General features: G+C 28.4%; 1 protein-coding gene across 3 annotated transcripts; it reads left to right on the forward strand.

Moving 5' to 3' along the window:
- Positions 1 to 98: 98 nt before the first annotated feature.
- On the forward strand, positions 99 to 24,800 carry LOC129960700 (beta-1,3-galactosyltransferase 1-like). Of its 3 annotated transcripts, XM_056074266.1 has the most exons (4): positions 99 to 175; positions 6,373 to 6,514; positions 19,743 to 19,844; positions 23,510 to 24,800. In XM_056074266.1, the coding sequence occupies exons 3-4, from the start codon at positions 19,836 to 19,838 to the stop codon at positions 24,497 to 24,499; spliced, it is 999 nt and encodes a 332-aa protein (XP_055930241.1). In that variant the 5' UTR covers positions 99 to 175; positions 6,373 to 6,514; positions 19,743 to 19,835; the 3' UTR covers positions 24,500 to 24,800. The 3 variants fall into 3 exon arrangements, with proteins under 3 accessions (XP_055930241.1, XP_055930242.1, XP_055930240.1); XM_056074267.1 differs by lacking the exons at positions 99 to 175; positions 6,373 to 6,514 and adding an exon at positions 13,653 to 13,837 and having other exon boundaries at positions 19,743 to 19,848; XM_056074265.1 differs by lacking the exons at positions 99 to 175; positions 6,373 to 6,514 and adding an exon at positions 13,653 to 13,837.
- Positions 24,801 to 25,965: the final 1,165 nt, after the last annotated feature.

Below are 25,965 nucleotides of genomic sequence, written 5' to 3' on the forward strand. Positions count from 1 at the left end.
TTAACAATGGATTAATAAATTCACCAGTTGGAAGAATATTCTTGATTGAAACTGATTTCCTCGCATTCAAAACAGAATTCATTACTTCCTATACCATCCGACTATATCGCTTGATAGATTAAAAAATTTTGATCCGGATAACTACAATTTAATAACTGAAAGATTTTATTTGTAGGTAAGTCAAATTTTTGACAATTAGTAATGAATTTAATATTCATTTGTACATATTCGCATTCTGTTTGTCCAAAATACTGAATTAAAGTCAGACAAATTACTTTATCTTGAAATATTTCGAAGTTCTATTGGAGGCATTTATTGTTCAAAAAAATTCATTCTGATTTTAATAATGTTCCTCTATGTACGCGAATCAAAAGGAATTGAAAATTGATACAAGTATTCCGAATGTGTCTATTTCATCTCTAGTATATGATTTAAAGGGAGAAGAGAAAAAATTCCTGTTATTTAGAAATATTTTTGAATTCGCAATGAGCGGGAGTTGATCCTCCGATTATATTTAGCTATCCTGATCCTATTTTAAAGCAATCATTTGTTTATCATTAATATATATTCAATAAGTACGCATTCCTTTACGTGGCTGTAGTATATCTGAGATGGTGAGAGGATATCTGGATTCTAAAGGATGCAACTTTATAATGCTCAAAAATAATATCAGAATGATTAATATAATCAATGAAAAATCGAAAAAACGAAGCCTACTAGACTAAATTTTCTATTTTGATTTGCGAGAAGGAAATAAAAAAGAACTAACAAAAGAACAATAAAGAGAAGGTGCATTGTCTTTTCACAATTGTCTACAACAAGGAAAATTTACTTCATGAACAAGGAAATCATCATAGTTCCAGATTTCAAGAGTAGATGTGAAAATGTACACTATCAAATTCGTCTTCGAAATTAATTTTGAAGTTTCAGTAATAATAAATTGAACTGTCATGTGGATGTTAATTTTCACATTGTAACCTTACATTAGTGGATGATTGAAAATATTAAAGAGAAACATCAAATGTTCAAATAATTCTGCTAGCCATTTTATAGAGCAAAATATTGTATTAATAGTGAATCTCTTAATTCTCTAAATTCATTTTAGAGGAAGGCAAATTCCTTGTTTAGAGATTTTCCATGAAATGAAATCTTAAATTAAAAATTTTTCATCAGACTTAGTTTGTAATGCCATTTAGAAAACTACAGCACGCTTACGAGTTCAAACTATACTGAAATCTGAATTTTGCATATATTTTAGGCTCATTAAATATTCTTTTCAAGAAAACTGTCAAGAGCTGAATTATTTTTCGATGTCATCAAATTTATTACAGTCGTTATTTACTTCTGTCAGAATTGAATTAAGTTGACGTGTAAGGATATGAGGGGCTTCCTTATATGCTATGACAAACTGAAATTTTCAAGCTCTTCAGTTGAGGAAATTTTTTCTAATTATTTAAATCTTTTGATTTAATTTTTTTAAAATGTTTTAAGTTAATTTTTTATCATTTAAACTAAATAAATTCTATATTTGTTTGGCTTATCACTTGCCTATATATTCCATATTTGTTTGGCTTCTCACTATATAAAGTTCGAAATTACCAAATCCGAAAAATTGTTATAGAATTATTGGAATTAGACTCGCTGTTCTTTGGACCTAATCATAATAAAAAACTGCGTTTCCCACATATAATTTTCCTCAGGCTTAAACCCAGTGCTGGAAACTGTCAGTTTTTCGTAGACTAAAAACGAATTCTTGGAAAAAGTTCTCTAAGCTGTTAGATTTTCAAACATTAATGAAGATATGAAATCTCAACACCTTGTAGAAAGCTTTTCTACAGATTTCAATGTTTTGTACTTTTCAGTACTCAACGACTTGAACTTCAAATGTTTAACCCTGATTGAATGATTCAACTTCACATCTAGGTATAAAATTAAGCAATTCCACCTTTGCAGTAGTTAAGTTTTTCTTGGATAAAGATAAGCGAAACCAATATGAAATGATTCGCGAAGAGAATTTTGGAAAATGATACAGTATGAAATATCAGTGTAGTGCTTGATTTGTCATAAATGACCAAACAAACATTTAACAATATCGAATTATGATGGGAAAAAAGTGTTATTTTACTCTCAGTGTCTACTTTATCATTTCTGGAATGTATTCCATGGACTTTTGGATACCATTTGTGTAACTGCAATTTTGTATTCAAACGCTAAGGATGCGGTTTGCTGAATCTTGATGTCTCACAAAATTTAATCCACATTTTTCGAGCAAGACAATGTCAATGACAAAGCAAAACATTAAGAAGTTCCACACAAATATATGAAACTTCTTGATGTTTTGGTGTACCTGCTCTTCATAGATCAATAATATCTGATAATAAAATATTTTCCAAGATATTCACAAAAAGCGGATAATAATCTTTTGTAAAATATGCATCACATAATAAAGCGCAAGTCACAACATTATCCATGAGCCAAAATTGAGAAAACATTAATTCTCTTTAAAAATCGGCAGTTTTCCCGCCCTAAAATTGCCGACTTTTTACACTGTAAAAAAGGAAGGGATAATCTGAAGATACTGCACACAGGTGTTGCCGAATTCGACCGATAAATTCAAAAGGGCGATAGAAGACATCAAGGAGATGAAAAATTACCGTAGAACATAGGGCTACAAAACCACATTCAGTCGATGAAAATTTTAAAAATAGAATGGCCAAGCGAATGCGAGGATTACAGGAAACTCTTAATCCATCAGCGTTGAAAGTGCAAGGAACTTTGCGGCCGCAAGTTTAAACAATTCCTATAAAAAATTCTCGCTATCTTTTTGCTGACATTTGTTGAACTGGGATGCATTATCTATTCATATTGTAATCCTGCTTTACATCAAATATAGTTTTTCTACTTATTATCTCTACTTTCTATTATATTCTTTTTTGTTCCACTCAAAATCACACCTTTCATGACTATTTTTGCTATTTTCTTCCACTAAATGAAGTTTGCATCCTATATTTTATGGCAATTTTTTTATCCTCTTGATGCCTACTATCACCTCTATTCGGCAACATCCTGAATATTTGAAAAAATAGCCGATATGAAAATTTGAGGCCATTTTATGTTTAATAGAAGTGAATATCTTAGGTTGTTTTTTTAAGAATATAAATCAGAAAATGACATGATTGCCTAAAATATTTCATAAACATTGGTGATCTTGGCATAGGTTTCTTTCAACGTTAGCGTTCATACTGAAAATTTGAAGATTCGAATTCCTTAATTTCTTGGTTCTAAAGATTAATCCCGTTTAATTAAAATAATTAAAAATCTAATAACGTGATGTACCGCTTCATGTTTGCAAAAATGGAATTTTGTAATCAATTTTTTATTCTCTTTTTAACGACTTTGCATTTTGAAAACTTAAGTAGTCTCGATGACAATATGCTATTTTATATTTTCAGAAGTAAATTATCAATGATTTAAATTTTGACTCCGTACAAGTGGTGCCTCCTGTTAAAGAATTTTAAAAAAGGGATATCAAAATTTCATGATTCTTATAACAAATTATAAATATAAAATCTTTTTTACCTCTACTTTAATTACTTTTTTAAAATTTTAGTTACATTGACAAGAGTATATTCATAAAAATTGGTTTTTTTTAAAAATTTATTTACTGTATGGTTTCCACCAAGTTTTAACTTTTGAATCATTTTTAGTTAAAAGATAAGAGCCATAAGCTTTTAAATACATATTTGAAAAAAGGCTTGCATCCACAATAGACTATTGTAATGCCTTCTGAAAATATTTTATTTTCAGTCTTTTCTGAAGAGTAGGTAAACCAAAATATAACGAAATTTCTTACATTTGTCTGAATACTTTGCAATGGGCTAAAAAAATACATTAAAATAATCATTCGAAGCCAGCGGACCTTAGTTTTAACATCTAGATTTCAAAATGAGGATCACACAAACGATATCCGTATAATTCAGACAAAATAAGCATAAGTGAGAAAAATTTTCTATCTTACAGAGATAATGATAGATTTCTTGTAGGCCATAAAACAGCTCATTACGGAATATCAAGCGCTACACTGACGCTTAAATCCAAACACAGTTTCTAGTACTTTTTTCGGAAACATTTCTTCCGATTTACATTGCTGTTGCAAATCTTGATGAAGAAAAGTCTAACTGCTACAGAGTTGGAATTGCTTAATACCTGGATGAAAAACTAGATCAGATGACCATGTTTTGATGCTTAGAGTTTAATCTTATAAGCGACCGAACCAAACTTTTCTTTTTTTTTCATATTTGGTTCAACATCAGATTTTGTTTATGTATATTTTATTAAAATTCCATCAATATATTATTTTTGAAATTTCAAGGTCTTATGATATATCAAAAAGTACGGTTTTTCTACTTTAAAAGATAATGCCCAAAAGGAAAAAATTATTCGGATAAAATAATTAGGACCTTAGATTTTTAAATCTCAAAGTAGTGACAAGTACAGGACGTTGAAACTTACTGAAAAGCCATAACTTTTAAAATAATAAAACTTTGCACAGATAACATATAACTTTGCATAGAAAACTTGTTTATAGATAACACATTCAGGAACTTTCATCATAGATACATTATTTGTAGGGCCACTTTGTCATTTTGTTTTTTGGCCCAATGTCTTTTGGCAAGATTTTTAAAATTTCTATGAACTTCATCAGTTTCTAAAATTAACATTTGAATTAGCTGAGTGAGATGAAATTGTATGTAAAAATCAACAATTAGTTCGTGTGGAAAAATAGTTCAGCATTTAGACACGCCTGTGTGTTACTATATCGATGATTAGAACTCAAATAAAGAATTATAAACTCTTCTTCGTCGCAATTACGCTTTCTGAGATATCAAGAAAAATATAATGTTCAGTCTGTATTTTGCATTATTTTTTTTTAATTTAAAATACTTCGAATATTCAAATAGCCTGTATGTTAAAATAAACAATCTTATAGGCCTTAACTTTCAGTCCATTTCGCTTCCAATTTTTATTTTGAACTTTATCACTTAAATTTTATAGATTTTTGTTCGATTTATTTTTGTATATATTTTTTAAGTTATTGGTGAATATTTGGCATACAGAAAGAAATTTTTTTATTATCTTGATTTTTCCCAAAAGAGTCCACACCAAAAAAATGTTTCTTAAGCATGAAATTTATTTATATACTGAAAAAGAAAGGTAAAGTAAAAGAAAGAAAAAAAAATGTAAAAGAAAGAAAAAAAAGGGGGGGAGAGACTCCATTGCAAATAGAACAAAGAATTCGTTAAGATAACTGTTGCATTTAGAAGCAATTATCTTTAGATTTTATAAATTTAGTCATTATCATTTCAAAAATGTTTCACCTAATAAAAATATCAATTTCAGGACATTTAAAGTTTTTTTTTCAGTATTGCACTTATTTGCTGATAATGTTATGAGACTGACCAACCATTATTTATTACATTATTTTTTAGACAGAAGACAGATTTGACATCCCTTTCCAAATTACAGTTTTTATTTATTATTTTTAAAATAACTCTTAAGGTAACTGTTGCATTTAGAAGTAATTATCTTGAGATTTTATAAATTTAGTCATTATCATTTCAGAAATGTTTCACCAAATAAAAATATCAATTTCAAGATATTTAAAGTTTTTTTTTCAGCATTTCATTCAATTACTGATAATGTTATGAGTCACACCAACCATTATTTATTAACTTATTATTTTTTAGATAGAAGGCAGATATGACATCCCTTTCTAAATTACAGTTTTTATTTATTATTTCGAAAATAATTGCCTTATAATTCATAGTTGAAACACATTCAAATTCGCATAATTTCTGAAATTATTGCTAACTGCAATCAAAAAACAGGAAAAAAAAAAAACACCTAATTTTTGCATGATACCGTATTTGAATTTTCAAAATTGGGGAACGAAGTGCATTATGATGTATTGAGGCAAAATATGATACCAATGATTAAGACAGAATTTTTTCTTTTTAAGTATAGGAAATATCCAAACCCCTATCACCTTATCAAGTTTATTCTTAAAAGCATTTCGATTCATTTTAAGGTCTTTTCTAAATATTCTTTGATTTGCCATTTTTTAAATAATTTGCTGAAATATTATTTTATTAAAGACTTTCATTTAATTAATTTTCATAGTTTAATGACGGAATAAATAATTGATTCGATATCTATTTTAAATTTCTACTTAAAAATTCCCTTTTCATTTATAAAGAACTATTACTACTAACATAAGTACTTTCTTAACTGGTATGCAATACAAAAAGTTTTTTCAGTGGTTTGAACTGATGATGTTTTCAAACGCTTGATCATCATAACCCTATTTTTCAGCCATCATTTTATCGATTTTCGTAAGGTGCATTAGGGGAAATTTCGTGTTTTCTTTCCATTCAATTGGGCGAATGAACAAGATGTACAAAAGATTGTCATTATTGGATTATGAATTATTCATCGCTTTCAACTCTTCATTCAAGTAAGTTTTATTTCTTATTCAACTACAATAAGAAAACTAATGTTGACATTTCCCGACACAACGTATCTCCCTCTTGTGACCATAATGAAAATTCATTGTTACCCCGTAACTATGGTCTGAGCGAGCTTGTTGTTGCTTGGGTAACACGGGCAACAATAGGAGAAATCGCCAAAGGTTCTCTTTCACGTGAATGATTAATTTCTTAATGCACATGTATAGAAAATCTGCTCAAAAAATACAAAAAAAAAAATGATCGATGAAAAGGGAAAATGAGCATTCATCTGTAAAACGGTCATATGAAATCTTTTCTTTCAAATTGAATTTACTGGCCTTATTCCATTTTTAAATTAGCTTAAAAATAAGAATGTTTTAAATATAACAATTGCAGTCTAGAACTTCTTGGGAGACATGATTTGTGCAATATGGGCAAAAGTGGCATTTGGGCATTTACTACAAATGTATCGTTATGTTTTCAAATTAAAGGGTGTACATATTTTTCATCTACCTATTTTGAGATTATAATTTCAAACTAGCTGAGAAATGAGTTGAAACTTATAATATTTGAATTTGCAAATTTTTGTTGTTGTGACTTATGACACTTTACAAGCCCACTGACAGTTATCTGTCAGCCGATTTAAGCCGAGTGAGAGTCTCTTATTTTTTCAGTAACGTGAAATTGGGCCATGAGTACGACTTAGCTATTTCATGTGTCACATTCGCTTGTACAACCCCTTTTTATAGGGAGGCACATTCACACATCTCACAGATAGAACACAGAAGAGGAACAACCATGCCCGAACCAGGACTCGAACCCGGGACGCTGCGATTTTTTAAAATTTATACTGGAGTATAGTTATCGCCTGGTTTCTATACCTCTTCCGCGAGGCTCTTTGTCATTGTAAGTAAATGATTATTATAATTCATGTACATTGGATTTTACATAGGGTGTCCATTCTAATTGTGGCCTAATAGCTATTATCTAAAGCGTTAATAATAGTAATTGGATAAATGAATTTTAATGAAGTAAAGCATTATATTTAAAGTTTTTAATTATTAATAAGAAAAATTAAGAAACTTAAATTTGTATAATACCTCGGTTTTATTAGTCATATTTAAAAAAGTTCTTTATAACTTCTTAATACTTTATTCCCATGCAGCAACCGCATTTCTCGATTGAAGTGTGCCATAATGTAGAAGGCGCATAAGATGATGATTCTTATAAGCCGTCAGCCACACAGCGAAGTGGAGTTTGGGCGTTTAACTAATATGAAGATTTAATGCAATCGAAATTCTTTAATTCATTTTTTATAAGTGGTTTTATGCAAAATTTTGTATATTTATAAAGTAAAACTTATCACTATTAATTAAAATGAGTTGTTGAATAAAATAATTTTCCTTCATATAATTAAATTAATTAATTTTGTGATAGAAATTAAGGAATTTTTAATTAATGTAGCTTCAAGTGGAAAGTATCGGATATATTTTCATTGTTTTGATTGTAATAAATGAAGTCAATTTATGTGATGTCACAGTCACACGGCGAATGCAACTACGCATGTAATCAAATATGTAATGATGTATCTGTCTATCACTGAAATCGGAATCAACATCATTTATTTGATGGGTGAACCAACTGGTTGCTTAATGCGACTAAATTACATTAAATCAAAATTGTTGAATACATAATTATTTAAGTTTAATTGCAAGTTCAATCTTAGATCTCCATTTCATAAAGGTTGTATAGAGTGCTGTTAGACAAACAGGGCAGGGGAGTTATTTTGGAGTTCGCTCTGGGTGCCATTTTATATAGTTATGTTTCTGATATAGAATGCCCTCCTTTTCTTCACTAAATGGTTTGGAAAAACCTTCTATTTGCTATCTCCATTGCTTCTCTCAATGCATTCCTTAATATGCATAAAAAATTCTTGCAAGTTTTTATCTTTTACTTTATTGGAAAAGTGGTTTGAACTAGTTTGGAATTATTCAACTCGATAGTTATCTACTTACTTATCTACTACTTAGAATTTAGAAATCGAGAACGAAAAATTACTTTTTTTTCAGTTGTAATTTTATGAACTCAGCAAAATAAAAATGAACCTGGTGATCTGTAAAAAGTTCTAGACACGATTTGTATGTTCGCTGAATTCGAATTTCAGTTGACAAAACGAAACTCCATTAGTAAAGTAACAATGCAAAGGCAGCAGATTTTTCTTTGATTCCTTTCAGTTGCATTAGAAAAGGTAAAAAATCATGTTACATGTTAAGTTTTATAATTAAATTGAATTATTTAAAAAAATAGCTGAAGAAATGCACATGTTGATAATCAAAGTAAGTTCCCATTTCTGCAAAAAATGTAATAATAATAGAATGGCTTATATTAAACAAATGGAAAAATATTTGCGCTCTGTTATCTAGAGTTCAATTAATTGACCTATATATAATAAAAAGATTATTATACTTACTTTGATATTGATGAATTTAAGAATTATTGTAGATTTACAAGGCTTTTCTGACAAATCAGGATGTGTGTGTGTGTGTGTGTGTGTGTGTGTGTGTGTGTGTGTGTGTGTGTGTGTGTGTGTGTGTGTGTGTGTGTGTGTGTGTGTGTGTGTGTGTGTGTGTTTCATGTCTACGACACTGCCAATAGATGCATCATTTGTTTAATGACTACTGTTTTTTAGAAGAACTGATAAATTTCTATGTGCATTTACCTTTCTATTATTATTATTACTACAGCTAAAATATATACACTTTTTATTGTTTCACTGCTTGTTTTTTAAGCTGAATTTAAGGCTAAGTGGTATTTTCTTAATGTATCAACATAACCATACAGAACATTAAACTTTTCATTACTACCAGCAGTTTCTTATTGCTAACAATGCATGAAATTCAGACATACTATAAAATATCTAATATTTCTAGTCAAATTATGAAATATCTGTTATTTTAGAAAATTTAAGCATTGGCTTTTTTATTTTTTACTTCTTAACTTTAATACTTTTGTACATTATAAAAGTGAAATTCATAGAATATGCTTGCAAGTAGAACAGGGAGGCAAACATTTATCGACATCTTATAGCATTTTTGTAAGATGTGGCATTTAACAGTTTAAACTGCCACACCAATCTACCTATTAGTAAAATCTGTTGTAGAAAATCAATCATTTCGTATCTCTTTGCAATTTTATGATAAAAGCATCTTTTAGTACTGTACTGAAATAGTATTTGTCATGCTATGCAGTGCTTATTGCTATTCTCTAAATTGTTTTGGAAAGGTAAGTAAACTCTCTGGCCCAAAACAAATGTTTTGTCATTTAACTTGGAATATCTATTAACCTGCAGAATGCCTGAATTTTATTCAATGCTGAAAATACTGTGAGAGATAGGACTGCAACTGATTTTACCAGAACACTTAATAATAACAAATACGTACTAAAAGTTGTGCACATATGAGTTCAATGCTTCTACATAAAAGAAAATGGTGCCAAAATCATTTAAGGGCACTTTTATTAATTTAAGCATTAAAAGGTATGAGAATTTACTTCGTTAATAAATTAGTTAAATTAATTTAAAATTACAGTCTAGAACATTTTCATTTGCATAAATATTAGAAATGCAATCGACGTCAGCCTATTAATAATTCGTGTGAACTCTGCTCTGATCATGAGTTGAATGACTTAACAATAACATGCTTTCATGGTCTTTTTTTAAATGAAGTACCAGAAATTTATAAATTTTATTGGGTTAAAAATATCACGATGTGATCTGATATCAGCAAAAAACGAAAAATTATAAAAAAGATTTGAAGAAACTGAAATTCTAAATGTTCAGTCTAATAAAGAGCGAAAGCGCATCGATGTTCACGTCATTTTTCCACAACAATTCTTAAATATTCTCTTGAGAAACTTTCAGGTTTTAGGTTCTGTGCACATTCCCTTTTTAAGCATTTGATACCATTCCGTGAAGCCATTCAATGTGCCTCCATTCTTCGACACATTCGAATACCAATGAAGAATGGCTATCGCAGAAAACGAGTTGTATTTGCTTCTCCAATGTACAAATTATTTGTCTTTTTTTTTTTTTTTTTTTTTTTTACAAATATTTAAACAGAATACTCGATCTATATATTTATTCAACACTCACTAAGAACAGGTCTTTACGTCTTTTAAGGATTTATAAGACATTTCCAATTTTTTTCAATTGTTTCCAAATGAGTATTCAATTTGATGAACTTGTGGAAAAAAAAAAAACTCTTAAGAGTCTATCACAATATACTTGGATGAACTCGCCATATCTTCAATGGAAATTTTAGCTGTAACTCTAAATTAAGCAAATGGATTTTATTTGTTCATTTTTATATTTTCTGTATATCATTATTTTTTCAAATGAATTTTGAATTTAGTTTTTAAGATATACTCATGCACCGACAGGCAACTGAATTCTTGTTTAAGAAATTTATTATTAAAAGAAAGATAAGAACAGATGAAAAACGAAGACCATTGGAGCTAAACTATTGTCAGGTTTCTTTAAAAAAAATACAGTATTTGACTAAGTACGATATATCATACCTGAAATGTCATAGTTTCACTAGGTTTTTTTTTTTTTTTTTTATCAATGATGTTTTTCATAGAAGTCAAATCATTTGATCTTATCCCAGAGAAGGAAAAATGGATGCACGTGTTTACTTTATGAGGAATTAGCCAAATTTGATTTTCAGTGGAAATATAGAAGACGGTTTTATTTTACAAACCAAACAAAAGACAAATCAAGAATATGATTTACAAAATTCACACCTTCTTGCCTTCTTCCTCCACGCCATTGCAGTTTTATTGAATCCAGCTAAGACACTTTCCACATTGGATCCATACTTCAGATTTCTCTGAATTATGAAATATGTCATTACAATACAGACATCAACGCCTGATATATTTTTATTGTCTTCACTGAAAGAATTATCAACCAAGAATTTAAGGGTTTTATCTTCTGCGACTGTTTTATTGTATTGGTTCTTCGCATGCTTCTCTCTCTCTTTCTTTTTAAAGCGACGAATAAGGGAAGCAAATTAATTTTCCCTCCTCACAGCTAATCAAGCTAATTAAGTGGCTAAGAGTGACCAACTGACTTTCTAACATTCGGTTTAAATCAAATGCTGAATCTTCTTAACCATCATATCATTGTTAGATTTTACATTTCGATTTCTAAAAGTCTTTATAGAAAACAAGTTACTATTTTAAATTTTAATGTTAACTCTGTTATCCTAAACCCAAAATTGATAGCCAAAGATTTGGTCTGAAAAACAAAGCTCACAAAATATTTCAATTTCAAAAAAGAAAGAATGCTTCCTTTTTGAAGATGCATATCGAGAATTGAACTCAATTACCATCTGCGTTAAATCCTTTAAAATTTAGAATTTTTGTTTCCGATACCAAAACTTCTTTGGCGATCTAAATCGAAAAGATCACATAAATTACGAAATCTCTGTACTTCAAGTTCCAAAGGAGAAAGATAGGATATAAGTTCAATTGTCAACAAGAGACACTCTTGTAAGCATCTAACAACAGTGTCTTAGATATTTTTCGATGACTGTTTCACTTCATGGTTTCTTGCGAATATATCATTTTATAAGGAAAATTGATCAAAAAGAGATGATTTTCTGAAATTTAATTTTGAATATTCAATTCTAAATGTGTACTAAGCCTTTTGGTCGATTCTAGCAATACTTTCTTTTCTTTCTCTGCAGCAACCAGAGGAATGGAAAGCCTATTCAGTTGAAGCGATTCAAACAAAAATTTGTTAATGAAAATCTCTTTCCTTGTCCTTCGTTTTCGGTTTGGAACTTTTTCCGTTTTCTTGCTTTTTCTTACATCTTCTAAGATTTCTGATTTCTTTTTTCTTATATTTTTCTTTTCTTTTAATTTTTGTTCAAGTTTTGAACCGATTTCTTGACAATTGACAAAAGAGAATACAAAAATAAATATATATATTTATTTTTAGTTCAACCTATTTTTCAGATATAATTGCAAATAATGGTATGAACTTTCATTACTTTCTTTTTATCTGAATTATTTTTTTTTGTTTTGATTTGCTTTTCCGTAATCAGTTTCTCATTTTTATAAGTCATATTTTTTTTCATGTTCTGGCTTTTCTCTTTTCAGTTCTTTTAATATATAAATCACGTCTGATTGGTAAATTTTCAACAAATGAATCACTTTGCATTTCATTAAAAATGAAATTTATTGAATTCTGCTTTCATTTTTTTAAGTGTCTACTTACTTTTTTTCTAATATTTTTCCTTAGAATTATTATGTTTACATTTTTAACTATAAAAATCCCCACTTTTGTAATGATTGCTTTATTTTAAAAAGTTACACTTAAAAGTAATTTGCCATCCTCTATAATATTAATCAATGACTTATTTTTAATTTTTATGAGCCTATTACTTCATAAATCTTATTTCAGTTTTCCTTTCTTTGCCATTTTTTATGCACTTTAATCAATCTAGAGTTTTTTTTTTTCCCCTTTTACGGTATCATTTATTTTGATCATCAGTTTTTTTAGAAATTCTTTTGAAAGTGGCGTCCTTTGTCACAATATTGAAACTTTTTCCTTATTATTTGTGTGTGTGTGTGTGTGTGTGTGTGTGTGTGTGTGTGTGTGTGTGTGTGTGTGTGTGTGTGTGTGTGTGTGTGTGTGTGTGTATTTCCATCTCTCTTTCATAGATCCCGATCCTCTTTCAATTTGCTTTTTTTTTGTAGAATGATCTGTTATTATGTATTTAGCCACGTCACAGTCACGTAACAAAAACTGATACATCTATTAGCTGATACTGTTCTGCAAAACAATGCTGCAAGCAACAAAAAAAAATTTCATGAGGAAATAGATGCGATATATTTGCATGGAAGCACGAATAGATTCTACAACTTTCACTACGAAATCAGTTTAAGGCCTTCATTTTAAAACAATTTAAATAAACAGCTTAAATTTCAAAAATGATTTCCCTTCCCTCTCTTTTACCTGTTATCAATTTCTCTGTTCTCGCTGGAGCCTTTGTTTTGTTTTTCTTAAGCTAATTTGATCAATTATTCGAATAAATATTTTCCATTTGCCCTCTTTCCTAGTCTGTTTTGCCTCATATGAAATAATATCAATGATTCACTATTGCACGATGAATTTTAGAAAACCTATTATCTCTCTTTATCGATTAATATGCGCCGTAGTTGTCTGCGCTTGTTACGGGCCGCTACACTTCACTTTCATTACAAGTTTTCTGTTCGGACAACGGGCACTCGATTTGGAAAATACCTTCAGTTTTATGAAGCGCATGGTATGTTTATATTTTTTTTCTTGCTTTCTATACTCAGTAAATGAAAATATTAGATGAATTTATATTAAACAATTCTTTTTAAAAAGTGTTATTTTAAAAAATGTTCAGGAATAGCTATCTTATTTTATTTTGTTTTAAGGTCGTTAAGTTTTTTTAAGGCAGAATAACTTTTCCAAGCCTCACTTACTTGAAAAATGTGAAGAAAATTTCCGTAGTTTATGATTAATAGTATGAGGAATTCAATTCCTTTAAAAATATGAGGTGGAAATCAAATTGAAATGAAAAAGTGATTCTGAAAAATTTATAACTACCGAAAGAAAAAGAAATAATTATCTTCAGATTGTTGGATTCCAAAACGTATGTCAAGTAATAACTATCGTTTAAATGCTGAATGCTTTTCAGTTCTAAACTTTAAAAGCAAAAGTATAATTTCTATTTATTAAGAAATTGCGCATAAATAGTCATGTGAATCCGCTGTAATTGATTCATAAATTACTTTCATTTAGGGAAATTTGCCAATAATTTACTCAAAAAATTGTGAATTTAAACGTTTATTTATTGGTTCATAGACTCAATTAATTGAATTGGGTCATTTATTACCGATTATTTCTAATTAAAATGAATGCTTTCTTTCCCTAAAATACATCAAATGCCAAAATATTAGCTGCTATGCTAACAAGCAAAAATAATTCAATTTCTTTAATTTCCATTGTTCAATAAATTTCTGAGTTTTTTTTTTTTTTTTTTTTTTTTTTTTTTTTCGCCAGTTCTGTTTTTGAAGTGAAGCATAGTTATAATTTGACTTTGTTGGTGTAAGATTTTTTTTTTCATGTTTCAATAATAAATAACATACATGTAAATGAAAATTTTCTCTGGTGAGGGCAGTTAAAAATAATTTAAACTTTTTTTACGTGTTTAAAAATATTTGAAAATTTCACTTCTAAAATGTCTCTACATTCGGTGTTAAGAAAATTTTAAGACTGGGGCTAGATTTCAGACTACTGAGTCTCCATCGCTGTAATCAATCATTATAATAAATCTCGACCGTCTGCTGGCATATTATTAAAAGTTTTCTGGATTTATTAAACTAACTCCAATGATACAGTAACAAGTAAATAATTATTAAGATGGGACACAGCGCTGTAATTGAATTTTCGGCAAAGCTTGATAAAAAAGATTTCGGAAAATTTACCATTTGATGAAACAAGTAAATGGTAAGTTTTGTTTAATTAGATCAAAAATTTTTCTGTGGCATAAATGTTTTTCACTCGGAAGAGATGGGCTGGAAGAATTTAAGCATACCGGGAGACAAGGTTTATCTAGGATGCTTGAGATTGCTGAAAAAAATGCGTGATTTCTTCTCAAAATATTGTTATGTTTCATTGAATCATCGAAGAGTTTTTAAACATTGACAAAGAAGCAATTTGTATCAATCTGCATGTAAATTTCGGCAAAACAAAGTCTGGACTATATTTGTTCTATACATTTTAACCTATGATCAAAAATAAGTATGAATGTGTGCTGCATTTTTTGCTTCGAACAATTTCGTCTGATAGAGAAGCGCTCCATTAGTCTTGTGGCCCTCAGAATTAAACCGGTCCTAGTTGTAGACTTAATATGATTTTGAAATCTAATAAATACTTTTCATACATGCTGTTCTTAAAATCTCCCTCCTTAAAATTGCATTGTTTTTTTAATTCATTTTATTTCAACCATGTTTCTTTCAGAAACCTGGGTAGATTTCCTGATTCTTTGGACAGTAAAAATATTGAAATTATCCATATTCGTTAGAGCGCCGCTTACAGGGAAGTGTATTATATATATATATAATGAAGGAATCAATGAATACATTACAAAAAATAATTTAAATGAAGATACAAAAAATACAAATGCTGATTAAAAAGTTAAGTCACAAGTTAAAGTTAAGTAAAAATTAACTTTTTTTTTAAAAAAAGCTGTACTTGTCACAATTGCAATCTCTTTCATCAAAAGGACCGAAAAAATGACTGAACCCTTTCTGGGGCCATGGAAAATATTCTTACAGCCAAATTCATCAATCTTTGCCTGCAGTTACCAGGTTGCCACAAGTTCTCACTAATTTTTCACTAAAACTGAAATCTAGTGCTTCAGCTTCTTATCCCAGACAAAAAGACATCTTGATTTGTTAATAATTAATGAACTAAATTAAATTTAATTAATCAGCTAAATAAATCACTTTTCTTAAGTATATCTCAATCCTAAAAATATTTTAATTCACCATTACTAAATAAAGAATTACCTTTTAAAGAGTTAATAAAAGTGACTTAAAAGATTATTGGATGAAATTTCACATCCAAGCATTTAGAGCAAACCTTTTGTTGCATATATTTATCCATTTTAGGATTACATTTTGAAGAAAAAATAATCTCGAGGAGAAAGTTTTGGCTATAGGTGAGGATATAGAATTCCAAAGTTGAATGCCCTGTTTCTGAACGGATAATTTCTTCACATTGCAACCAAAAAATATAATTTAACTCAAATGTTTTTCATATGTTTGCCAAAATAAAATTATTAAATAAAATAGTGGTGTATAAAAAAAAAGCTGTTCGAAGCTTATTTGAAAAATGCCTCTTTCCAGAAAACAGAAATGCGATCTTCTGCAAAAAACATTTACAAACATTTTACCACTTTACTATTAGAAGTGTATTTTTTCTGCAGTGGTGAATTTAGATATTTTGCGGTTCTAGGCAGTGCACATTTTGAGGTCCTTCTTTAATAATCTAATAAATTTAGTTTCCCATTTCATCATAATTTTAAAATGTTAATGTTTTATTTCAGGTTAATTTATTTTATTGTGAAAATGTATTTGTTTTTATTTATCTATTATGACTCCAGACTGCTCAGCAACCACATTTGTCCACAATATTAGTGAAGCTGATTTTTGGTGTTTATAAAATATTCTAATAATAGTCAGTATAAAGAAATATTAAAGAATCTGACCAATTATATTTGATAAAATATTTATTTTATCCTAACATTTGATAATTTATGGAATTTGTGTTTTTTGCAAATTTATTTATTTGTCAAGTAGGAAATAAAATAAAATTCTTTTATTGATTTGTTGTGGTTCCCTCTCAGCCTAGTGGCCGTAGGAAGCTGTCTAGTTGGAAATCCGCCGCTGTTTTTGCAACATATGTTTCTAAATCCATTTAACTAATCATAAATATTGCAAGCTAATCTTCAATATTTTTAATTTCAAACAACAGAGAGAAAAGGAAATTTTTTCAAAAAAAAAAAAAAAAAAAGAAACAAACAAATTAACTTGCTAATATCGATCACCTATTTATTCATCGAAGATTTTTCCTTTCCAGAAAGGAAAAAAAAAGTCTTCTAGTGAAATAATTTACTACATATAGAGCAAAAAAAAAAAAGGAGTAGCTTTTTAGATATTTATGACACTGTCAATCTGAGCAAATATAAGAATTAAACTATTCTATATATTTTCCTAATTTTCTTTTCCTTTATATATATATATATATATATATATATATATATATATATATATATATACTCACATAAAAAGTATCGCAAAACCATACAGCATTACACATGCATTTTATTGAAGTGCCAACTTTTCTTCTGATGATGCTTAAAATCCAAAGATTTCTGCGATCGCAGGCCTGATCATAGCAGGAAAAGTTAATGTATGATGTAAAAGTAATATAAAATGAATTCAGAATTCATGGTAAGATGGTGCAAAAAAAAAAGTACAATTACTGCCTCATCTTTAAATAACAGAATCCTGGGCTGGCAAGCGTCCAATTTGTTTCTCTCTTATTTTTACTTCACACTTTTATTTTTTTACTTTACTTCATCTTTCCAAACAATTTCACTAGAGTACTTACTAGAAAGGATTACTTCTGGTCTAATATATATGATTTAGTTATTTTTTGAGATTTTTACTGTTATTCAAATAAAAAAAAATAGTTTTGGGAAAATAAACAAATTTTAGAGCACATTCTGATGTTGCATTCCTCAGATAAAAAGTTATGTTCGTCCAAAATAATAATGTCTAGAAATAATTTCTTTTAAAGTGCATATATCAGTTGATGCTCGTTTATTTTAATTAAAATGTAGAAAAATTAAAATATAATCTTGCAGATTTGATTGAAGATTCATTCTTGAATTTCATTCGCTTATTTCTTTTGTTCATTTCATAACTGTTGTATAGAAATATTTTGGTTCATTAATAGACTAGTTCAATAGGGTTTACACCTCGAGAAGGGGGTTATTTTTGCATTATATAGATTTTAAAAAAGACACCTAGAACAAAAGAGCAACACCCAAACTAGCCCATACAGTTTCAAATCAGAGAAAAGCATTAAAAGAAAAAAGCATTAAACTTTCAAATACTAAATTCTTCGAATTTCTTCTTTCTGTCTTTTAGAGCTAATAACTTATATAATTTGGATTTAGCTGAATTAGAGTTAGTGTGTTTATTTCTAAATTTGAAAAAAAAATTGACATTAGGAATTTTTTTAACTTAATTTTAATGCATTTCTGTTTGTCCCTTCGATAAACATGAACCTTTCATTGGCAAATCAGTGATGATGGCATGCATTGTGATATTATAAAAATATAATCAAACCAACATTTTTATTTTTAGCGATTTATTATTTTGGTTCATTTTCTATAAATAAAATTCTGTTATTTTATGCAACTGCAACATTACAATACTTAATTTTTTTCATGAATATTTACATTAAGGATAATTTTTTTTTTCCTTTGATGAGACCAAACAAAGAAAAAATAAGATTTCATTTTAAAAGCACAGTACCCATAATCAACCATAATTTAAAACAGAAATATACTTTTCTTGCATATTTTTTCATACAACGGATAAATTTCTTTACTCATTTCAATAAGTATGACCTCACAAAAAAGGAAAATTTTCTTACTGCAGAAATTATTCATATTATTCAAAAATTCATAGATACATGTATGCGCAAAGGCATGTAAAACAGGAAATAAGTTGACTGGAAATAAAATATAAAATTACTTTATCTCAATATGTAAACATTCATTATAGGTTTGGAATGAAAAAATAAATCTTTTCTATCTTTTGTGATGCATGTTATTACTTCTTAGCATGATTATTCTCGAAATATTTTCTTTATTGATTTGTATTCATGGAACATTTATGGAAATAGGAAATAATTTATGTTAGTGATGCCCTATATAAAGAGTTAATGGCTATAATACTTATTTCCAGTGAGGTCCTATGCCTCATCATATTTATAGACTTATAGAATAATATAAATTGTTACAGTAATAAAATGTTTTTATACTTTTTATTTGTTTATTCAAATATATTTTCAGAATTTATTTTGGCATTTTTGTAATTATAAAATAACTAAAGCTTTAAAATATTAAACCTACACTCACATTTTTTCCCACTTTTGAACAGAAATTGTGCATACACATGTATATGAAGGAAAAATGTAAAAGAAAATTAATTATCTAACCACAATTTACTATATACACAAATTATTTAGTTAAGATAGTTTTCTGATTGAAATGAAGAATACCAATTAAATATTTTGATAATTAATAAATTAATAATGATTAGTTTCAAACGGTTAAATATAAATAAGTCATTATTGCAATGTTTAGGAATAAAGTATCATTCCAATTATATTGAAAGACTTTTGAAAAAATAAGCATTTACAGTAAAAAATATATAGCAATTATTTCTATCAAATATCTCTTTTTCGATTCTCAGAAATGTAGGTGGTTATTTAGGTGGTCTTTTTCATGATTATTCTTAAATAGAACAAAAAAAAAATAGCATTTCAGTTTTCCGGAAGAGATTCACTGACAATGAAAAGTATCTCCAAATGAAACAACAAATATTTTTATATTACAGAAACTACTCGTTTGGTGCATGACGAGAAAAGGTATAACATTCCTCGATAATTTCCTGAGATGAGGGAGTTAAACGAATGAGGAGGAAGTGACAATGGGAACAGTAGGTGACTAAGTTCTTCTTATCTTTTTTTTTTTTTTTCAACTGTATTGGTGAGATTAATGTTATAAAGAGTATGCTGTCTCCATTTCTAAAATAACAAAAACCGTTTCGTCTTTGAATCAATGAAATTACTATCAGATGAGTGAAAACAGAAGAAAAAAAAACATCATATTTGATGAATAAAGACTTTATCTATGAACATGAAAATTCAGTAACTTGACCTTTTTCAAAGATTTGTTTCAGAGCGAGAAACAGTAGAGCTGTATTTCATCTTTGCAAAAAACTATCAAAAATATTTTGATTAAATCCATTGTGTGTGTCATGGTTTCTCACAGTTTGCTCTGTTGTAATCTCTTTTCATACTGAATGGAAACTGGCCTTTTAACAAACTTCTCCAAATAATAAACAGAGACAAATAATCAGAAAGAAAGTATTCTTATTTTTCGTTTGTGGAGAATACAGGACGAATAGAAATATTTCCACATTTTTGATAAAGTATAAAAGAAATTCATTTTTAAAGAAATTAAATTCGCAATGTTTATTTAGCTATTTTTTATTTTATATTTAATGCAGTGAATATTTGCTTGTATCATCAACGTTACTTCCCTGGGAAAATTACATCAGTTAATTCTTTTGAATCAGAAGAAATATTTTTCATTAGAAAAACGTAAAAAAAAATTGTTACTAATGCGATATAAATTGACAACCGAAAAAAATCCACCGTACTGGAGCTAAAAGTATTAGCGAAGAAAATTCAATCGTGAGTTGTAAACGTATTTCGAAGGTTGGATTTCAGCATTAAAAATAAAAACGATTGAACAACTTAACAGACTTACAAATCACTGATCAAATTAAAAAACGAGTCCTGATTTATTTTAAAGAAAAGAGACGAATGGATTAATAATGTTTTTCTTACAAAGTAATTTATGATACTAAAATATCAAAATACAAAGTAATTTATGTTTTTCATCAAGTTTTACCTACTACCGAATTTAGTTTCAGCTATTACCATAATCCCTGTGTAAGGATGACCTCTGTTAATGGTTTTTAAGCTAGTTCATTAACGCTTGTGTCAAAAAGAAGACATACATTTCCGGGTTTTTTTAATTTATTTAAGATTATTATTGATTTTAAATTAAAACAATGTGAATTTTTTTAATTTTCCTTGAATTATTTCTTAATTATTAAAAATTGCATTCTTTTGCCTTAAAGAGTGACTGATACTTAACTTAATCCATAGTATGTATCTTATATTAAACTACTAAAGAAGCTGTATTGTCAATTTAAAGGAATTGTATCTCCCTGATTTTTTTTCTCTTCAATTTCAAGCCTCTAAAGACTTATTCATACAAAAGTTTGAATTAACATTGATCAAATCATCTACAATTTGACAGACAAAATCGAAAATCTTTGTTCAAAATAAAAACAAGTCCTAAGAGTATATTGACATGTTTACCCTTCATAATTAGTTTTTTGGATGAAATCTAGAGCATATAGTTGCTTATCGTAAACAGAAAATGTTTCTTTTCCTTCTCCCTGACAATTAACCTTCAATTACCCACCCACCACTGTTCAATAAACTCATTTAGTGTACCTTTGAAAACTGAATCCATTCGAAAACTGAGTTATGATCTTTGGCTACTATCAAATTATTACTATAATTTGATATAAACTGTCATTGTATTCAGAGAAACTGATCCTTATTAATTTACACAAACATCAATTTAAAAATGTAAAAAAGAAAAACGATGAATTTTAAGAATCCGACTAAGAAATTTCGTCAAAAGTCAACTTCAGACGAGGATTCGAAATGGGATTTTTCCTGTAAAAGATCAGACTTAATTTTAAAAATTTACATATCGTCACCCGAAAATCCCGTAAAGTTGAAGGTCTCAGAAAAATAGAATAAATAAGAAAAATAAATGTACACAAATAATAAAAATTACAAAAATCGAATTCAGCTTTAAATACAGAAAATGATATATAGAAAAATTAAGAAAAACACCCGTAAAAGGAAGATGAAGATCATAAACATAATAAATGCTGTGAAAATGAAAGAAGCAACACATTTCGAAAAGTAAAATGCACCTCTTTACGAAAAAAAAAAAAAAAATGAGCAATGTCCTCAGATAACGAAGGAATATCTTTTATGCTGCACAACTGCACAAAAACTCTACGCCATCTATTACATTCAAGAGGAAAAATAAAGTAAAGTAGAAAAACGACAGCCTAATCTGAAGCTACAGACATAACTGAGGGCATATTCTCAGAAAAAACTAGTCCTAAGAGTCTCTTGACATGTTTATCCTTCAGATAATCAGAAGAAAATAGCATGCTAAAAGTACGGAATATCTGCGAAGTACGCAAAGTACCAAATCTTCAATGTTGTAATAATAATTTATCGGAAAATCGTTGTAGCATCTGTTCCATCTATATAAGAATCCCAGTTATTACAATTTTTTTTAATTCTGCGAATTGTGGAAAAATTAAATGTTTTAAAATATTAGTATTTAAGTTTGATTTAAAATTACATAATTTATTCACTTTAAAATCAAATTTTTTCTTTATCGCAAATTCCTAACAGAATGCTGCCATTTGACAAATCTATACTAATGCCTAAATAATTTTCCTTATACCTTGGTTAGTCTTATTCAAATTTTCTTTTAGTTAATAATTAATTATAAGTTCACAATTTCCGTTTTTTTATAAAAGCAAATCATCTATATACTAAAAATCGTTTATTAAATTACGTTTGATTATTTTTCTTTCGTAGTAATGCAAAAAGATATTGGTTGAAGCACTGGAAAAACTCGTTTTCATAGGATACCTTCGACCTGTTTATAAAAACTGATTCCATTAAAGAGGTAGTTTTCTGTAATATTGAATTTAAAAATCTCAACCCATTACAATTTTTCTAACAACGTCTTCATCTAAAAATTCGTCAAACGCAGATCCGCAGACTTTCAATCATTTTTCCTGCTATAAATTTCTGTAAAAATTCTAGAATTGAATCATATTCGTGCCAAAAATAACATTATTTTTAAGAAAATATAAGACCTCCTAGTTGTTGTTAACTAAAAAATTGTCTTATTGTTTAATTTATCCAAGAAAATATTTTAAAAAACATTTGCGCATGTAGTAATTGTGACTGCCGATACTACAAGGTACAAATCAAAATTTTACCGGCTTTTTGTGAAATTTAATTGTTGGGGCTGCAAATTTTTTTAAGGTCCCAGAGTAACTGTAAGTAATCGAGATTTTAATGCAAGCAATTAAACAATAGGGAAATATCCCATTTTGGATCTCCCTCTGTTGATGATCTTTGACGAAATCACCAGGCCAGACTCTTGAAATTTCTGGGTTTTTTCTCCTTCTTTTTTCCTATTTAAATTGATGTTTGTATTGATATCTTCGATGCCTTCGGAAACTGCAGCATTTGGGGCACTCCAGATACAATGACTATTAAATTAAATTTTATTGTATAGTAGTTTTTGTTCTTTGACCGATTTATAATTAAACCCCAGGGTCCCAGTATAATTAGTATTAATAATTATTATGTAGTAAATTAATATAATTAGGTCCCATTCATCTCTATACTGTGTTTATATGTAAGAATAACATTCTTATATATTTTTATTCTTATATATTTATAACTTTTTTTCTAGAATTTACCACCCTTCAGAAGATCGACCGTCTATATTGGTGTGTTCATTCTTTTCACCTCATTTTCGCTACTTTTCCACTTTATGCAACTGTTTTCAGCCAACAGGATATCCATGGCAAGATGGTATAATTCTACAAAAACTACCTGGCTTTCCGCTAAAAAATCTATTCTGCGTTCCCATTTTATAGGTACCGTACCAACATGTGAATCTCAAAAAGATTTGAACTTGGTAATAGTCGTATGTTCAGCTCCTCAAAACTTCGCTGCAAGGCAAGCCATTCGTGGAACTTGGGGAAAACAATCAAGTTGGACGAAGAGCACGAAGGTATTTTTTATCATTGGAAGATCTTCTGATAGTATCTCAGACATGTTTGTATTCACTGAACAACAAGAATATGGAGATGTTATACATTATGATCTTCTAGATTCTTATTTCAATCTTACTTTAAAGTCAGTGTCCTTGTTGAAATGGGTTACTACAAGCTGCACCAATGCTAAGTTTGTGATGAAAAGTGATGATGACATGTTTGTAAATGTGCCTGTTATTTTTAAAACTGTGATCCAATCAGATACAAATAATGACTTAGTAGGAAAACTTATTGTAAATGCTAGACCCATACGAGATAGATCATCGAAGTGGTTTGTTCCTGAAGATATGTATTCCGATAAATTATATCCGAGTTATCTTTCTGGAACTGGTTATGTTATGTCACTAAGTGCCGCAATTTTACTTCACAATATATCGTATTCCGCCCCTTACATATGCTTAGAGGATGTTTTCATCACTGGCATATGTGCAAAATTAGTAAACATCAAACCAAAAGACAATCACTTGTTTACTTACGCCAAACAAAAGAGGAATCCTTGTAAATATTTATACATAGCAACCGCGCATCGAATGACACCGAATGATTTGTATGATACTTGGGATATGATACAAAACACGCACTTTAGGTGTGCCATGTCCTTCTGGAATACTCTAGAAACGTGAGAGTGCTTTTATGTAAAAAATCAGCTCTCTTGAGCAAGTATCAATGAGCATTTAATCAAAAATTTGTCTATACAAACTTGAATATTCTTAATCATTTATTTCACTGAAATATTTTGATACAGAGTGTTTAATGAATAGTAAAATCAGTCACTAGAAGAAATCAAAAATAAAGTTTCCTTTACAGTGCTATTAAAAAAAAAGAAAATACAACATATGAACAAAATAAATTGTAAGTTTTAATTCAATGTCTAAACACTATCCATTAAAATTCTACAAGTGTCTATTAAATTCTTTCGTCATTAGAGCCCTAGTGAAATAATTTTCAATTTGTGTCCATCCTACTTTCCAATGTTTTAGAATGTGAACAAGGTTGAATATTTAGCAATAAAAATATTATATATTGAAATGACTTTTTTTGAGAAAAAAAATATTTTATCAATTAGTAACAATAAAATTACCATTTTAAAATTTTATTTAGTTGCAAATGAAATAGTTTTATCTAACTTAAAATTAATCTGTTGTCAAGATGTCACTCAGAAGCATTCTTTACTAGCTAATAATTTTAAAAATTTCAAATTAAACAAAATATCTCCCTTTTTAATATTTGGGTCTTTGTTTTTCAGACTTTACGTCTTTGTTTTTCAAACAACCTGCCCTCTCACTAGTTTGGAAAGAGCCAGGTATCTGCTAACCACGGTTCATAATCCCCCCCCTTTTTTTTGTGGAATTTCATAAGAATATCTTCATTTAAGTGAAATTAATTTCATTTTATATTTTTTCCTCTTTGTTCCCAGGGGAAAATTATATGCGATATTTACTTAAAGACTTACACTTCCCATGCTTTATTTCTTTAGCATTTTCGTGACTGATTTTTCTCATAAATTTCATTGATATTGTACTTAAATGTTGTATTAGTCTCGAAAGGGTTAAACATTCCTTATGAAACTATCCTCAATTTACCTGTTATTTAATTTTCAATGAATTTATAAACAGCTTTTAAATAAAAGTTTAAAATTCTTCATTTTATGAAAAATAAAACTTACTGCAAAGATAACTAAATACAATATCAGATACAAGCAGTTTTTAATTGTTTTTGTAATATACAAAAAGATTATTATTTATTTAAAAGATGAAACAACTCATGCCTTCTTCTACTATTTAGCTGGGGATAAATTAATTTAAACCTAAAGTATATTACAAAAATAATGTTTTCACTTGAGTATGAATGCATTTCTGTAATAAGAGTTGATATTTTGGATTAAAAATTTTTTCATCTTATGAGCTTTCTTACTTTGTTCATGTACTAATCAGTTTTCACATATAGTTTCAAAGAAGAATAAAATCATTTTATTACTATGCGAAGAATAAAAATGAATTAATAGTTTTCTTAATAGTTTCTATTTGCTTCTTTTTATTACTAAAACATGAAATAAATTAAGTTCATTACCAATTAGTTTCAAGGATTT

This window comes from Argiope bruennichi, chromosome X2, assembly GCF_947563725.1.
Source record: "Argiope bruennichi chromosome X2, qqArgBrue1.1, whole genome shotgun sequence".
Classification (NCBI taxonomy): Eukaryota; Metazoa; Arthropoda; class Arachnida; order Araneae; family Araneidae; genus Argiope; species Argiope bruennichi.